Source organism: Poecile atricapillus, chromosome 4 (assembly GCF_030490865.1).
Source record: "Poecile atricapillus isolate bPoeAtr1 chromosome 4, bPoeAtr1.hap1, whole genome shotgun sequence".
In the NCBI taxonomy this organism is placed as follows: Eukaryota; Metazoa; Chordata; class Aves; order Passeriformes; family Paridae; genus Poecile; species Poecile atricapillus.
In genome coordinates this window covers 68,297,318-68,315,265 of record NC_081252.1, presented here as the reverse complement: position 1 = coordinate 68,315,265, position 17,948 = coordinate 68,297,318, and the positions used below count along the sequence as shown (strand labels likewise).

General features: G+C 40.4%; 1 protein-coding gene across 1 annotated transcript in view; it reads left to right on the top strand.

The window, feature by feature from the left end:
• The first annotated feature begins 72 nt into the window (after nt 1–72).
• The window catches only part of LOC131579001 (uncharacterized), a 32,890-nt gene continuing 15,014 nt past the window's right edge, over nt 73–17,948 (top strand). The window contains exon 1 of the mRNA XM_058838367.1: nt 73–593. Coding sequence (XP_058694350.1) covers nt 76–593 — 518 coding nt within the window. The 5' untranslated portion in view covers nt 73–75. The remainder of the gene's footprint in view (nt 594–17,948) is intronic.

Below are 17,948 nucleotides of genomic sequence, written 5' to 3'. Positions count from 1 at the left end.
GAGGCTCTGCCGTAACCTAAAATGGCGGCGCCCAGGAGGTGAAATGCAGTAAGGCGCTTCTCATCTCTCGGCCAAATGCAAAATGGCGCCCGCCATAGCTTTTCGTCCGTATTGCAAGATGGCGCCGCTCGCTGCGGCGAAGCTCCTCTCTCAGCCCCGACTCATTGTCCCTCAGAGTCCGCCCTGACTCCTCCTGGGCAGAAATGGGAGGAGAACCTCGAGCGGGCCGCCGAGCCGCGGCAGGGCTGGGAGGCAGGGCTTTCTGCCCGACGAAGGTTGTCCCCCGCGCCTCCCGGCGCTGCGCTTGCCGGAGCAGCGCGTCTCCTTCCCGCACAGCCCCCGAGCCGTTCCCTCCGCGCCTCTCCTGCCCTGTCCGCGGCCGGCCCCTGTTCCCACCCAGCTCCGCTCCCTGGCGCTAATGCCCCCTTAAAATGCTTTAACCCAGCGCCGCGGCTCCCTCGAGAGCTGCCAGCCCAGAGCAGCTCGGGCGAGGCGGGGAAGCCGGCCGAGGTGCTGCCTCTGACAGGGCCCGAGTATCTCCTCCATGATTTTCGCCGGAGATTGGCGTGGTGGGTGCTTCAGCCATGTAGGAGGTGACCGCGGTGGCCGTGGCACAGGGGATAGGCACTCAGAAACCCGCAGCGCATACATTCGTGTTCCCTAGCGATTCGGCTCCTTGTTATTTAAATATGAAAAATTAATTGCCTAAATCCCGGAAGATTCAGGGGGCCTTTCAAGTGCAGCATAAACGGTTCATTTTAGCGCGTCTCTGGTTGAAATTAAAGTACAGGAGTTGTAGGAGTGAGGAGCAGATTCTGCTGATCTCTTTTTCCTAAGTTTTTTGAATGAAAACGTTTTCTTTACAACATTCCGCCTTTAAAAGACATTGTTTACAACCTGATTTCTCTGGGAGAGCAGAGCAATTGTTGTCGAGGTGCTCTGTATTTCTTCAATATAGAATCACAGAATTCTTCAGGCTGGAAAAGTTCTCAAATGTCATCGAGTCCAAACATCAACTCAGCACCGTCTAGGCCACTGCTAAACCATGTCACCAAATGCCACATCTCCACGTCTTTTGAATACTTCCAGGAATGGTGATTCAACTACTTCCCTGAGCAGCCTATTCCAATGCTGAACTACCCTTTTCAGTGAAAATGTTTATATTACGATGAAATCCAAATATGGCATCGTAGAGTCTATTATTTTGTTCTTGTTACTGATAACCAAAATAGCGTCTGCAGCTCTTGGGTGCTATGACTTCTATATGAGGCAAAGAGTTTCTGTGTGACTAAATGATATATTAGTAGATAGTGATTTTTTTTTTTTCCATACCTAATCGTGCATTTAGTTGGTACCATCAAAGTGTATACTCAAATCTGATTTAAGACAAACCTTTTGTATGCAGTGAGTGAGCTGATATTTTAGAACAGCAAAATTAAAGTTGAGGCAGTTTGTGTAGCACATAAATATCAAGCATTTCTCTTGACCTCTATCTTGGTATGTGAGTTCAGTATGTATCTGGGGAGGAATTACTTTTCAATGAGTAACTATGTATCTGTTAGTTTGTACAGAAAAAAAAATTGTAACTAAGACACTGAGGTAAATTATTACATTGGAAACAGAATAGGAAATTAAAAAAAACAAAAGTTTTAAAAATAGCTGTAAAGGAATTGATTTACTTTAGTAATGTAATTATCACTATTAACCTTTGCCCTCCATTAATTGTATCCAGCTGTTAAAGTATTGGTAAGTCTGGCAAACCAACTAATACTGGTGCCTACCTTTAACAGCTGGATATAATTAATGGAGAGCAAAAAATTGATAAGTCTGGTACATGCTTATCTATCGGGTAAAATCCATGAGATAGTGTAAAAAAATCTAATTAAGCAAGGAAAACTAGTGATGTTCTCACCTTCTAATTGTGCAGAAAAGTAACCAACTCCTTTTAAAGTTGTGTTGGGGGAGGAAAATCAGAAGATGTTTGCAAAGCTGGTTGTCTTCAAGCAGTAGCTGTAACAGAGTTAACCTGGTTCTGTGAGATGGCACAAACGGCACCAGCTCAGGTGGCTGGACTGGCTGTCCTTTGAAAGGGCAGCTCTGTTTCAGTAAAGTTATTGTGGGATTTGGTGCTGGCTTTCTTAGGAGAGCCGAAATGCAGGCTGACAGCAGCTAAGGAAGGGTTACTACACAGGCTCTGTTTCTGTGCTTTCCTGGAGACATCTATCTTTTGGGCACTGCTACTGTTAAAGCACTGAGCTGCTGTGATCACTTCTGTGCTTTTATCTGAAGTGTGACTTGAGAAGGGAGCCTATTCTGTGATACATATCTGGAATGTAAGAATTTGCATAGTCAGTTTGGTTCCAGTCTATCACCTGCTAATTTGTCCCTCTTAACTGAAGAGGCATCAGACGCTCTGGAGATTAAGACAAAGTGCCAGCCAGCTGTAAGAGCTTTTGTCCTGCCAGTTACCTGTACCTTAAATTTCTGTTGGAATAAAGTGCTTTTTTATTATTATTTTTTTAACCTAAATTTTGTTTAGCTTGGGTAAAGATTTCCAGAGTGGTATGGCAGATATAAAAAGGCTCATTCCTTGGGGATTTCTGGAGCTGGGAAGGGCATACTTGATTTCTCTGGAATGCTTTATATCCCTCAAGATGTTGCATTGCACAGATAACTGTCTGCAGATGTTTTTCTCCTCTAAGTTGCAGGTCCCTATTTCAAAGGTGATGATATTGAATAAGAAATTGTTGAGAAGAGTTGGAGTGTGCTACAAAATTGACTAGAGGGAGACACCCTGGATTCACTCACCCAGTCATGATAGTATTCAAATAAGAGCCAGACACAGTCAAGGGTTCATTTCTTTGAATCTGCTTTATTGTTAATTAATAATTAATTAATTATGAATTCTTTTAAGAAAGGTACAACTTTGTCTCACACCAAAACCAGTGCTCTGTGAATTTCTCAACCTGCAGTTTTAACTTGTTACCTGTTTTAATATTACCTATCTATCTACCTACCTACCTACCTGCCTACCTATCTACATACCTACCTACCTACTTAGTCCTGCACTACCCAGAGCAAAGTGCTGTGTTTCCTGTCAGATTCAGGGTAATTGTACCCAGCAGGACATTCCAGGGGTAGATCCTGGAGTTAAGTTACCCTGGTTCATGGGGAAGCAGCACAGCATCTGGTCCATTCATAGGCAGGGGTTTCAGTTTGGTGTTGGCATTGATCTCTCTGAACAAGAAACTGCTTTACTGATTTTAAGGAAGCGCTGAGGCATGTGCAATAAACATGGTGTTGACATGAGCAGTTCCCACTGGCATCTTATCCTGCATGGTAAGTATGGCAGTGTCTCAGCAAATAAGGCTTTAGGCTGTGATTCATGCCATGCTGACAGGGGCCAGCCCAGGAAAGCAGACAAAGCAGTATATTGAGTATTATATAATTTATCCTCCTGCTGCCCCAACATTGCCATCAGGATCGAGTTACAGCTTTTCTGCAAATTTTTATGTTTGTATCTTGAGTTCTAGATACCACATCTTCTCAATATGCTTTTAAAGCACAGTGTCAAACATTTTCAAGGTAGAAAAAGAAGATAAATTTTATCCTTTGATATCAGGCTGGCATATAAGTTTACTGTGAGATGAGGTGTTTAGAGCTATCAGGGGCACTGATGGAGTAACTGGTAGTAGTGCAAGTCTAATATCCTTTTTGGTAACTGACAACAGAGGTTTGTCAGTGGATCTAAGGTACACAGATAATTGCTATTAAGCAGTAGTTGATTTTATAAAATGATATTTAATGTCAGTTTGAAGACCTGCAGATGCATTACACATTTTTATAGTAATTTAGTTTGTAAAATGTTGCTTATTATGGGTTAATGCAATTGTGTGGGTGCATCATTTTATGTGGGAGTTTTATTTGACCCATTTAAAGACTGCTGTAGCAATGTGATCTGAAAGGATACACTGGCTAAGAATTTACTCAAATAAAACCAGATTATCTGACTTCCTCAAGTCTAAGGCAAAGCTTCCTCATGGGAACCTCCTGTGTTCTGTGGCTGTGATACAGCCAGCTCCCTTCCCTGGCAGGAAAAGCCTCTGGCAGAAATAAATATAAATAAAGATTAAATCTATGAAAAATGTCCTGGTACATCTTGTCCTGTGAATTGGCATGGCATGATGGGCAATAATGGTTTCAGTGGTGCTCCATCCAGCTGCCTGTGCCCAGGTTTATGCTTACATTGCTGTCATACTCTCTTGCAACTTCAGCCGCACAATTTTGTCATTATTTCCCCTCTCAAATAAACTTCAAAATGATGTAGTAACTTAAGATGTACAATGAAAAAGGCCCATGAAGAGGGAGAGGTTGATCTCAAGATGGTAATTTCTCTTCTGTCTTACTCTAAAGCAGTTTAATTTGAGCCCACTCTGGGCTCTGATATGTGGCTGATGGGGCCTGAACACTGAAGGTCAGCAGTGATGAAACAATTTTGTTGAGGTCTCTGTAGAGCAGCACACCTACCTAAGAGGTCTCATCCTTGAGGTAACACCCATCTGTTTGGAAGCAGATCTGTTTGGTTGCCTTTGCCACCTCTTCCATTGTCTTTCTTTTACTCTTGATCTTAGTAAGATTTTTAATATACTAATATAACAAAAGGAAGAATTAAAATTGTTATTTAAAACATGAAACTATGGTGCAGAGCTCAATTATCTTCTCAATTACTTCCAATAAATAAGAACACCATTACTATGAGCAATCCAAATACCATTAATCAGACCTAACAATGTGTGAAATTAAAGACCATTAGAACTTTTGAAAACACTCTAGGACCTAAAACACATTTGTGTTGCACACAAATAAATTTGTTTTAAAGTCTTATGTTTGCTAATGCACTGTGCTTCAAATTGTCTGTATTATGTTGATTTGGCCAAATGGTAGAAAGGCCTTGCATTGGATCATGTGTTACTTGACTTCTCATGGCATACAGTGTATAAAACTTCCTATTGTTCTTTTGCTGGAGGCAAAATGCTTTCAGCAGCTGTCACAATGAAATTGTGCTGTGAAATGAGAGGTATTAAAGGTTGTGACATCAGGGCACGTTGAGACAATGTTGTGATCTTCCACAAGGAAGTCACAAAGTTTTCAAGGAAGAATGCTTCTCTCTTCATTTCCCCTGGGACTTTGTTTGCCAACACCCATACATTTCTTTTCTTTTCTCTCTCCCTCTTTATTGTATTTCAGAAATTATTCTTTATCCTATTTCATTTTTCATCACTCTTTATGCATGTAGAATTCAGGAATGTAGGACTGGATGAGATGTCCTACATGACCACTTGCTGTCATGTGCCACATTATTACATCAGTCCTTTTATAAGCTATTAAACTCCATGTTGCAACTGGCTTGACTGTTTTATCCTGCTGCTGAAGGCAGAAGAGTATTCCAGAAACTCACTGCTCTGGCAAGGATTGCTACCTTCTAGTTTCCGAGCTAGATTACACCCATTTTTATGAACAACTTCTTCTCTTCTTTTTTTGTAAAGTGGATGAACTTTGAATGAAAGTAGAACTTTTCAGTCTCTGTAACAATTTTTTGTTCCTCATTTCTCTATTATAATGACTGTGGGGTAATACTTTCCTTGCCACATAGCTCAATGTCCAGGGTGCAGTTTGCATTATTTACAGTGAGAATGCACTGTTGGCCTAAAAGGGCTTGTGCTCAGCCTGACATTGTTGTGATTCCTTGGTCCTTCTCCTGGGTTGATGCTCAGCCAGTTTCCCACCTGTCCTCATGCCTGGGGTTTTCCATCAAGCCTCAGGTGTCTGTTGGCCTAGTCCTCAAATTTATCAAGATCTCTCTGGATTAAGTCCTCATGCCAGTCCTCATGTCAGCACTCCTTAATTTGGCATTCATAAATTTGCTCACGGTGCATTCTGTGTCATCGTCTGACACACTGTTCTCCACTAGCTGCATGTCAGCTGTTCCTTGAGCCTGGCCAAACCATCTGGCAGACTGGCCACCCAGCCCTTGCTTTCTCAAAAAAGACCATATTTTGGTGTCACTGTATAAATTAAAGTAGAAGATAACTGGTTGTGTTTTCTTGTTGGCTTTTTAAGGGGTTTTTGTTTGTTTGTTTGTTTGTTTCTGGTTTTTTTTTTTTGTTTTGTTTTGGTTTGGGTTTTTTTTGTCATAGATCCCACCCTGAACACTTGTAGAGAGTTTAAAAGCCCAGGGGGCACAGAAAGGATGCATTAAAATATCTGGGTCGGAGTTACAGTATCTAACAAGACAGCATCATATTACATTTTCCCTTGTTCCATGTTACATCATGCCCTTTTCCACTGTTTGAGGTACTCCATGTGTGGTACAGCTGGATGTTCCAGGTGTGATTTGGGAGATGTAGGTATCTGGGCCTGAAACTCTATGAGTCAGTGGAGAACTTGGATTTCATAGCCTATCTCTGCCTGCTCTGAATCCTTGTCAACAGTGGTAGCAACACAAGAGAGGAGTACTCAAATTTAGAAGTTGATAACTGTCACAGACAAAATTTCCTGCTTTTAGTGGTAGCTCCTGACCCAGTGAGCTTGACACAGTTACTGCTGATGTATAATTTACTCTTATAATTAAAAGAAAGATTCCTTAAGGCAGTATTTGCTTGAGTTCCAAGCATAAAGTCAAAGAATTCTCCCCCTTTCTCTCTCTTCTCACACACGTGCACACACACACAAAATTTAATACAAATCATTAATCAAAAAATTATAAAAAATTCACCCATCTTTCCAGCTTGTCTGAATAAGCCATGAATACCCGTCATTGCCTGACAGTTAAGATCTCTTGTGTTAGTTCAGATTCTGCTATGAGGAGTGGAGTCTTATTTGAAAAACACAGATTACAGTAGGGAAAAACATGCAGACACCTCTAAATACCATGACCAGATGAACATATCTGAGGAATCTGGCTGAAATCAAAACATCTATCATAGTTTAAAGGACACTATGAACTTGAACTATAGTCCATTAAAGATAAAATGAACTGAAAGCCTTTCAAGGTTTTTTTATGCCAGTGAATTCTCTCTACCTATTTTTGTTTTTGAAATAACACTTAAAAGTGTTTTTTTTTCTCTTTTCATTGCTATGAAAAAAATCCAAATAAGCAGGGAAAGATTATTAGCTGACTCCACAACTTTAGAGCTATGTAGAGAACAATGTAAATTATTATAAATCTTCTAACCTTTTCTGACTTGTAAGTTATCTTGAGTTTATTGGTTTCATTGTACAAGTGTTTCTTGCAAATGCTTTACTTTTAAAATAATACTTCTGTAATCTGTCAGAAAGGTTAGGCTTGTAGCAAAACATAATCATATTTTATCAGATATAATTTGAAAAATAAACAATATATCAGGCCTACAGTCCTTGTATTTGGTCTGATTTAATCTAATAAAACATATTACCTCCTTTCAAATTCTCTTTTCCAGCACAGATTTTCTCAGCATGGCTGGATTTCCTCCAGAACTATAATAATAAATTATGAAGTTGCAGCTTTTGCAGGCAGACTTAGAATATTTGTATGTGATTGTTCATGAATTATTGAGACATTGCTGCTCTTGGAACAAACTAATATTGCATATCCATTACAGAACCAGTAAATTAACTCAGATTAGTATGAAGTTCTGAGAATTTTCTTTATTTTTAAAAAAAGTTATTATAATGTTTTCAGCAAGACTTTTGTTGTATTCTAGTAACTGAGGTGGTATCCTGATGAACACATTTACAGGGAACTTCAAATGGCATAAATTTGGTTTACATGTACTATTGGTATCTGTTGGTGTGGTTTGCTTGCAAGTGGATTGTATTGACTCAATCCCTGCTAAAAAAGATTTTTATCATTTCATGAGATTTGTACATGTGTTACCCTTTTTAACAAGAGGCAGTAAAAGACTAGGATAGACAAAATTCAATGCTTAGGGCCAGGTAAGAAAACTAGATGAGGCAGGTCTTTAATTCAATTCTACAGCATCTCATTTGTGGTTTGTAGTGGATATTTTTCCCCTTGAAGAATCACAGAATGATAGAATGGTTTGGGTTGGAAGGGATGTTCCAGATCATCTTGTTCTAACCTGCTGCTGTGGGCAGCCTTCCACTAGACCAGGGTGCTCACAGCCCCATCCAGCCTGGCCTTGAACACTGCCAGGGACAGGACATCCACAGATTCCCTGGAAAACCTGTCCCAGTGCCTCGCCACCCTCTGGAATTTAACTATACTGAAAGGGAAAGATAAAGTGGGTAAACAAAGGAAGAGAAAGCTGGAGACAAAAATAATGTTGCACTCTTCCCAATTTATGGTTGTGTTAATGAGGAGGATGTTTAAATCCAGCTTAGTCTGTTAATCCATTTTTTAGTGTTGGGTGATGTGAAGCAGCTTGCAGGAAAATGTTCTGGAATGGATTGAATTGACACACAGAAGAGTTTTTGATCTACAGCTCTCAGCACCCTTTTCAAAGGCAACATCATGGACTTAGCTTTGCAAACTGATGGAAGAGGGGAGTGAGGAGAGCAAAAGTGGAAAGAGAAAATGAGAAAAATTTAAATTCTAGTAATTTTTTTAAAAAATCAGTAAATGGTTTGGAAAAAGTAATTATATACATTTTTCATATTATTTCTTAAAGTATCTTAAAATCCTGTCTAGGAGGCCATCATTAGAGGTCAGGCATGGTAGGGAGACACTAAACAGGGAGCAATCTAATCATCAGATAGAGCAGACTCCCTGGCATTGAGAGTGTCATACAGTGACAAAAATAATATAAAAGCTTTTAAGGCTGTGAAGTCAATCATTCTGCAGTTAAAAATTCCAGGATTTGTGGAAATCAAAGTTTTTAAATCTTTGATTTGCATTCTGTTGTATTTGATTGCAAAGCAGTCATTAATGACAGCAGCTCATTAGTAGCCAGAGAGGACAGTAGTCACTTAATGAGCCACTCTTCAATATTTTGTTCTCTTTTTGGTGCTTGATAGGAGACTCCATGCCTTACTAGTTAGTGTTCAAATTCTGCTGTGAAGGCAGTTACCAGTTTTGTTATGCATTTTTCAGTGATATACAATAGTATAGGAGCTGGGAGCTTCACAAACAGAATTCAGGGTATTTTCATAACATCCTCATAAATTTAGGAGAAAATAGCATTACAGCTAATTACATTACATTGCATCTACATTTTTAGCCATAAAAACACAAGATTAGAATTTAGGCTTTCAGTAAAACCCTGTACCCAGTTCATGGCCAGCCATGAAAAATGGGTTTTTAAGTGGCTAATTTAGTAGTCTGTGTGGACAAAAATAGAATCCAGTCCTTCTGAGCTGTATACAAATGCCTTAGCCTGGAACCACTTTTTCCCTCCTGCAGTCATTGTGTTCACTGTCTGCAACAAATGAGCCAGGATTTTCTGGACAAGATCTGATTCATCACACAATCCTGACTCATCTCCATACCATGGTCCATTCTGTTCACTGAGTTGCTATATACAGCTCTATGCCAACAAGCGAGACATGCTTCCCTAAAATTGATGGAAAAGTGGTGGAAAAAAAAAACCAAACCAACAAAAAACCAGACAATTTCTTGAAATATTTCTAGCAGGCCCAATGGTCCTGGTATTCCTCTGCCTCTCTACCCTGATGTGGCTTCAGTGTGTGTTTGTGCTGGCATTGAGCATGTAGGTTAAATGTATAAAAAAACCTTTATTTGAAAGATGGGTGAAAAATATCTTATGAGATGTGTGAAAGATAAGTGTTGAGATGGAGAGGAGGAATTCTGGTTGCTAAGAGGCTTAGGGGAATTTGCTGGTAGGAAAAGGAGGCCTCATTTAGCTCTGAAAGGTTGTGTCTTACTGTTTCCAACCACTCAGTTAATTAATGGTTAATTTGATGGTTAATGTGATCCTGACCTGTGAAAGATAACAGGATGCCCCTCACCCTGAGAGATTAAGCACTGTATTCATTGTATCACTTTCCTCCTTAAAAAGAGCAAGATAAAATTGGTTTCTCTCATCCTTTTCCTGATGGGTGGGTTAAACCGCTTGAAGAAGTTATAACACATAGGTAAGGGATTTTTTTGCCTTAAAATTTCTACCAACAGCCTTCTTACAGGTCTCCTTCAGCTTCTTGATCTCTATATAACAGGGTCTGGAAGCTGTTGAGTGTTTTTGCTGGGACTGTCAGTGAGTGATGAGTGCATGAACATGATAATTCCTGGTGGTTTTCTCATGTGTGTAGTCCTCTGGATACTCTTCCAAATGGCAGGAGAGCCTAGAACTCCTCAAGATGAGCCTGGAACTCATCAAGGTGCAGCAGAACAGTGGGGTGTGTACAGCAGACAGGGTAGGGTGGCACGGTTAGTGCATTACAGGTCTGCAGGCCTTTCCTGAGACAGGGACATCTCGCTTGAGCACCCATGGGTGACATGTAACAACGGCCTGAGGTGACAGCAGGGCCAGGTTCGGGTCTGCTGCACAGCTCTGCTCTGCTTGAGCAGCTGTGGCTGCTCCAGGTGGGCATTACAGGCCTGCCAACACAGCTTTGGTAGTGGTTAGAGAGTTCCTGTTCCTTCTGCAGTACAGGCAGACAGGGTCTCCCTTTACATTACCCTTATGTTGGGGGAGGAGATTGAGAAGTCAGTGCCAGCACTGAGAAAGAAGTCAAGTGTTTGATGGATTTTTGTGCATGAGGATGCAGCGTGCTCGGTGAATCTATACGTGCAGTAAATGTAAAGAGCCTCTGGTTCACAGAAGCTGAAAGTAACAGAACATTCATGGGCTTGAACTCACAAGCTCCCATAAGTTTTCACAGAGCATTTTGAAACTGAGGCTTTCAAAGGCCCGTCATTTGGCCCAAACTTGTACAATGACTCACAGGAGCAGTGAGAAGCACATCCCTGATACAGAGAGTTTCCCTGTTAAAGTTTGAGGCTCTGCATCAAACTAGGAGGTGCACAAATGTTTTAATAGAGCAGCCTTGCATTCCTTTTATTAAAGATGGCCATTCTCCAATCTTTTATTCTCATAAACAGCTGAACCAATCTTTTAATAAAAAGACAAACAAAATACCCTTCAGGTCCTCAGCAGTCAGCCAGTACCAAAAATCTCATTCAGACAGTTAAGGCTGCATTTGTAAAGTACTGATGACAAACCTAGTAATGAAAATGTCAGAAGTCATGACATGCAGTCACTTACTTTTACAAGCTACTAATTCATGAGATCTTTTACCTTCTATTTCTTGCAGCTGTGTTCCTCAAATCAGTTTAGTGATGCAAAGGGTTAGTTTTAGGTGAGAGAATTCAAGCCTCTATGTTATAAATTAGATAAATTATTAATTATTGCTTGGTAATTATTAATTAGTTCAAGTAAGACTGAAAAATGTTAAATAAGTGAGCTAAGCTTATAGCAACAATTTAGAATATGAAGGGATGCATCTTGCAGCATGTGGGCTTTCAGACCGTTTTATTAGAGAAAATAAGCATAGATGTCTTAATTTCCAACTGAGAGATCTGCTCAGATCTGTTCTCATTTCTGTAACCAAAAGGTGGCAGCATATTGTCTCCTTTCCCTTTCTATCCATACCAGCTATAAGCTCCTGAATAACCTTACTTGCTCAGTCTGTCAGAATGCCAGGAAGTCCAGAACAATCATGCTGACTCAGGAGCACTGATGAGATCTTATGTAAAATCAACTCCTTATCTCCTTTAAATAGAAACATGAATAGATCCAGGTCGGGTGATTTTATTCCATTGTTTCAATGACAGCCCAACTGGCTTTTGGAGAAGTGAAGAAAGGTTAAATTTCAGCTCAGTGGCCAAACTTCAGAAGGGACATCTACCTATAGAGCTTAACACGTTTGCTAACACTAATGATTGTTAAAAAGCCTGAGGCAGATAATGTTGGTATCTGCCAGATACTAATGCTGTGTCAGACTTTAACTCAGTTTTGTTCCTACTCAGGTACTTCCTGCCTTGGTAAATAGACAGAAGGCCAGTGGGCATCCAAAGGAGCAGCAAAGGTGAGGCAAATATCTCATGTAGTGCAGATACCAAGGTGAAAAGTATGTGAATGTACCCACTGAGTTTTGCTGCATGAAGGCACCAGTTCAGAGGCTTCTGGAAAGATGCCCAGAGACACCCATTTCCCATTTGGCTGTTAAAGAGATCTGTAGGTGGAGGAAAGCATTCTGAAACACAAGCTGCTCTCATATCTACAGGGGTGTTGGGTACTTGGCACAATGCCCCAAGTCCTCAGGAAACACAACTGCTACAGAGCACTGCAGTGTGTGTCCTTAACAACTCAAACGTCCACGTGCATGTCAAACTCATTCCTGCTCTCTGCACTGGTTTCCCATGCTCAAACTCCAGACTCAGTCATTATTTCCCTGCTGCTCTGTGACCTGAGCACTGTCAGGGACACTCTCTGGGTGTTGGGTGGAGTTAACAGTGCTGTTCCTGAGGCGCTGGGGAGCTTTATACCACAAAGCCCTTCAGCTTGAGGGGATGTAGAAGTTCTGTTCAGCTGGAGAACAGGTGTGCAGGAAGGATTAGAAAATATCTGATAATTACAGAAAACTTCAGGTTCACTTTTAATCTCCAACTCTGTAGATGCTTATAAAAAACTCACATAAGTACAAGCCTCAGCAGCCATTCAGTCTGAGCCCAGAAGCTCCTCTGAAGTTATAGAGTACACAGGGAGATTGGAACTAAATAATCTCTAAGGTCCCTTCCAGCCCAACCCATTCTGTGACTTTGTGGTGAGCCCCAGCCACTGCAAGCCTGTTATTCAGATGAAGGATGCTTCCCACCAGCTACACTTGGTTTTATGTCTCTCATCAGGGAGATAGAAAAAGGGTAGTGTAATTAATATTCTTGTATGTACTTAGAAATGGACAGGTGGGAAAATCCTCTGTGAATTGTCTTATTTCATGCTGTCAGCCAGGTGATATGTTAATACAATTCAGCCATGCCAATATGAACAGATTTCAAAGCTGCTTGTCCTTTGCTCCCTTCATTTTCCACCTCTTGTTGAACAGCTGGTCTCTAGAAACAGAGGAATTATTTCTGTTTGGAGGTTTCAAAACCAGCTTGAAAGACAAAGAACAGAGAGCACCTCAGTATGTTCTCTCACTCCCTCATTAGCACAGCTGGAAAATTGTCCATATGACTGTAAATCTCAGTCCTTTTTAGACCTGGAACAGACATTCAGCACTGGTTCTGTTTTGAACGGGAATCTATTTTCCTCTGGCCTGTATTTTAAAAACATCTGTAGTTCACAGCTATGATCAAAACTGACAAGTCTGCATGTCAAATGGAAATGCCAACATAATATGGTGTGACATGAACAGCATCCAAACATTTTCTAATGGCTTTTATTTTTGCTGGTGTAATAAAGGTATTTTTTAACATTTGTCTGTCTCAGAAGATGTGGTCTTTAAATTGTATTTTCTTTATTCTGGAAAGTTACCATTTCTGCTGCCTTTATACCCTTCTCCTTTTCTCCAATAATATTTGTAATTTAACACTGTGTAGAAGAGCCATAATTCATGAATTGAGAAACATTCCCTACCACAATATCCAGCCTCTTTTTTGCCTAGATAGAAAATACGAGCAAAAAAAAAAGTGCAACCTGCATCAAATTTAAATAGCTGATCCCAAGATAAAAGATGACTCATGGTATAATCAATCTTCAAAGGCCATTCTTATGGAAAAGGTGACAGTTTAATCCTCTGGTAATTTCAGTGTTTGGAAAGTGGCAATTTTCAACTCCATCTTGGCAGAAATTAATTGCCAATTAGGACATTCTGTAGCATGAAGATGAGATGTCTAAGTACAGTATGTGCCTCTGCTCTCCAATATACTTTTACACTTACATCTGGACCTGGTCTGTAAAAGTCCACTTTGTTTTGGTAGTTGCTATTAGTTAATGAGAAGCAGCAGGCTTTTTGAATAATCTAATAACTCCTGACTGTGCTTAATTACAGCCTTTAAAAAAACATACGTCTGACATTTTCTCCAGTAAATAAAATAATTGACTAAGTAGAAACAGTCCAACTGAAAAAAATATTGCTAGTAAAACAGCAATATTTTCTTCTCTCCCCAAATTTTAAAATTCCAGAATATGCACAGGCTTTAATTATTTTGATTTTGATTTCTAATTTTATTTTTATTTTTTAATTATTTTTATTTTTATTTTTATTTATATTTTTATTTCTATTTTTATTTTAATTTCTATTTCTATTTTTATTTTAAATTTTATTTTTATTTTTATTTTTATTTTTATTTTTATTTTTATTTTTATTTTTATTTTTATTTTTATTTTTATTTTTATTTTTATTTTTATTTTTATTTTTATTTTTATTTTTATTTTTATTTTTATTTTTATTTGACCTGGAGCAGAAAAGCAGCTTGGCAGGCCAAAGTGAGGGGAATGAGGAGAATAATGAGGAGAAGCACTCCTGAGGTTCAGGATAAGGAGGACTATACTGCTGGTCTGGAAGTGACTAATTTTTCTCTCCTCAGAAGGGAAACCTGTCTGGAACCAGGCAATCCTGCCTCCCAAGGAAGCAAGGTCCTGCAGCTGGTTAGCTGATGGGAGACTTTGCCTCTCTGGAAGGCAGCAGCTCTTGCTGAGCTCAGAACTCAGTTTGAGCCAGGAGCTGACAGCTACAGCCTCTCACAAATGTCTCTGTACGGAGCTGTGGCTCCTGGCCCTGCCACTGTTGGCTGCCATGGGCTATCCTGGGTGTCCCACACCACCAATCTGTCTTCTAAACCATGCATAAAGCCCCTCCAGTAGCCTCAGTGCAACGGGGCAGGGAATCAAATTGTGCACATCAAGGGAAAAATGTTAAATACTTCTAGCTTTAAAACTGCCAAACAGATGTTCTTTGGTTTTGACTCAAAACCATTCAAGTTTAAATACAAAAGCAGCTGAGCCAAGTGGGAGCATTTCAGGCTCTAAAAACCCACTGGAACCAACAGGGGATGGTAGGCTTTTTTTGTTCTCACACCAGTACATAAATTCTGTTTCAAGTGCCTTCTCTGGATTTATTTCTGTTCCAGGACAGTGTATGAAAAAAATAAGGAGTTGGAGAAGTTAAGTGAAGATTCCAATGAAAGTTGTAATTCAGCTTTAACAGCCCAGGATGCTGCAGCCACGTTTGTCTGCCTGCATAGTGCATGCTTTTTAAAACACCCTAAAAAACCTTAGTACCTCTTTGTCAAAAGGATACTTCATCTAACGTTACTAGAAAAGCTTTCTTTGCCTCAACTACGTTGTAAAGATGATACAAATCCATGAGAATTTTTTCTTTTTTAATCTTGAGAAAGTATTTATTTCAAATTGCTTATTAAAAAATCTCCTCGTATGACAGCCCCATTCCCTAGATGTGAACCCATTGCCCCACAGTGATTCAGAGTCAGTAACTCTGGAGAGGTGGCTGCCCATGTTAGCAACATCAGCCTATCACAAGTGCACTGTTAGCACAGACATTGCAGGAATTTATGCTTTGAAAAATTTGCTCTTTTAACTCTCACCTAATGTCCTTTTTCTTCTTCCTGATGCAATTTCCAGAATGTAGTGGGAAATGAAGTTAAAGATACCTGTATTCTGAGGAGAGAACACTGCTCTCAAGGATAAAAATGCAGGATGCTGGCCCAGAGAAGACTCCTTGGAAAGAGAAAAATATTTATGCAACCAAGGGCTCTCCCTTGCTCTTTCCATTTTTGGGATGTGAGCATGAGAGGTAGCTTATGCATTATCACAAATTCAAACAGCACCTAAAATAATGTTGGAGGGTACTGTGGACTACTCACATTCCTGGGGAAAGGATGGTCTTCCCTGTTTCAGACTCCTCACCCAGAGGAAATGAAGAGAAATAGCCAGGTGGTCTTTCTCATATCCCTAAAATTAAGTGGAAAGTTCTAGAAAAGGCAAGCTGGGAATCAGTGTGAAAAAGATGGAGAACCTCTAGAGAGGGCTTTCCAGCACTTGTACAGCCTCCTGTTCACCTTGGAGCCAGCTGTTATTTTTTGGGAGATGGATTGAGCTATTTCTCTCTGCCCTCCCCTGCCTATATCATTATTCTTTTAAAAAAATGCATGTTTGTGTCTTGCTGTACCCAAATAGCTGATACACACTGACTCAGCACAGGCCCAGCACCCATACTGAATTGCTGACTGATCTCAGGGAACCTGTGCCACACACTAGCTCCACGGTATCTTGAGAGGTTCCCAGGTGTGTTTGGAGTTCTCAGGGTGGTTATGTGACTTTTAAGAGCAGGATCCTGTCTTTGCTCTGGGTGCACCAGTCCTTGTTTGGCTGTAGCTGTGTTGGGAGCAGTGAGGCAGCTGAGCTGATGGTGCTGGTTCAAGGGAGGGGTCACTCAGTGACACTCCATGGTGCCCTTTACAATGCACTCTGTGGTCTGCTATGCCAGACTATCAGCTACAAGGGGATAAGGAGCCAGTGTGCTTCTCCCAGCCATCTCTCTACAGAACAGTAGCATTTTGGCAGAGGGATAAGGCAGGGCAGATGTGCAGAAGCAACTATTTCTTTGGAGGGTTGATGAAATGCACTCAGAGAGCTGAGTGCCCAAACAAGGGTCAGCTTTCAAACATTGCAGCTGAGTATTGGATAATCTCAGGGGCTGAGACAAAAGATGTCAAATGGGGACAAAGAACTAAAAGCTGGAGAGAATGAGTAATCACAGAAGTTATCTAAGAGACAAGAGCAGCTTATGAAGGGAGCAGAAGCTAAGGAAGAAAAGGAAGTGCTTAGCTGAGACACTTCTTTCCTTTTCTCTCAAAGGCCACACTACCCTGTGCACATCTCTAAGCACCTGGTAAAATATCTTCTGTGACTTCTCTTCCTCCTCTCCTTGAAAACTTGGCTGCACTGTAAATAACCCATTCCTGATTTTAAGCATAAGCACTGTTTCAAACTATTAAAATTGTATAAGCTCCTGTCCAACTCCCACACAGGCAGTGCTGAATTTTGGAAGAGGTGTTTGGCTGCTTTGGCAGGCAGATTCACCTATCAGACAGACCTGCTCACAGTGTCCTGACAGCTCTGGGTTCCACTGCAATAGTGAAAATCACCTTTTTCTTGATTTGCCAAGGTCTAAATTTCTAAAACAAGTAATCCACAAAAATCATGGTAATGGGACATGACAAAGTGAGCAAGACTCTGTAGTTCATGGAATCATAGAAGCAAAGGGTTGAAAGGTACCTTTAAAGGCCATCTAGCTCAAGCCCCCTGCAATGAGCAGGGACATTTTCCACTAGATCGGTCTGCTCAGAGCTCTGTCCAACCTGACCTTGAATGTTTCCAGGGATGAGACATCTACCATCTCCCTGGTTAATTTTTTACAGTGTTTCACCATCCACATAGAAAATCTTCTACTTTATATGTAGGTGAAATCTACCTTTTTTAGTTTTAAACCATTACCCCTTGTCCTATCACAACAGGCCCTGCTAAAATGTTTGTCTCCCTCTTTCTTGTAAGCCCCTTTACGTTCTGAAATGCCATCTGTTTCAGAGTTTTTTAGCACACCTCTTACCATGGCATATTTGTTTGTTTTCCTTCTACATACTCCTTATGATACATTTTTTTTCCATGGGAGGGACTTTTGTTGCTTTTTAAGTGGGCAGATGTGAAGATGAGAAGTTCAAGAGAAAAAGAAGCATTTTAGTGGAAAATTTCAGCATTTCAACCTCCCAGGAGGTTGCCAAATATTGAAAGGCTTTTATTGAGAGGAAGATTTTGCAGTATTTTCTAATTCTGGTCAGACTCTGCGTTCACTGTATTTCTTCTGAAGCTACTCGTGCAGACAAATGTCCTGAACAAGACTGATTTATTCTTAGCTCTCGTAAAGTACATTCTGCATAATCTCAGAGCTGCAGGATTGTGTTCTATAAG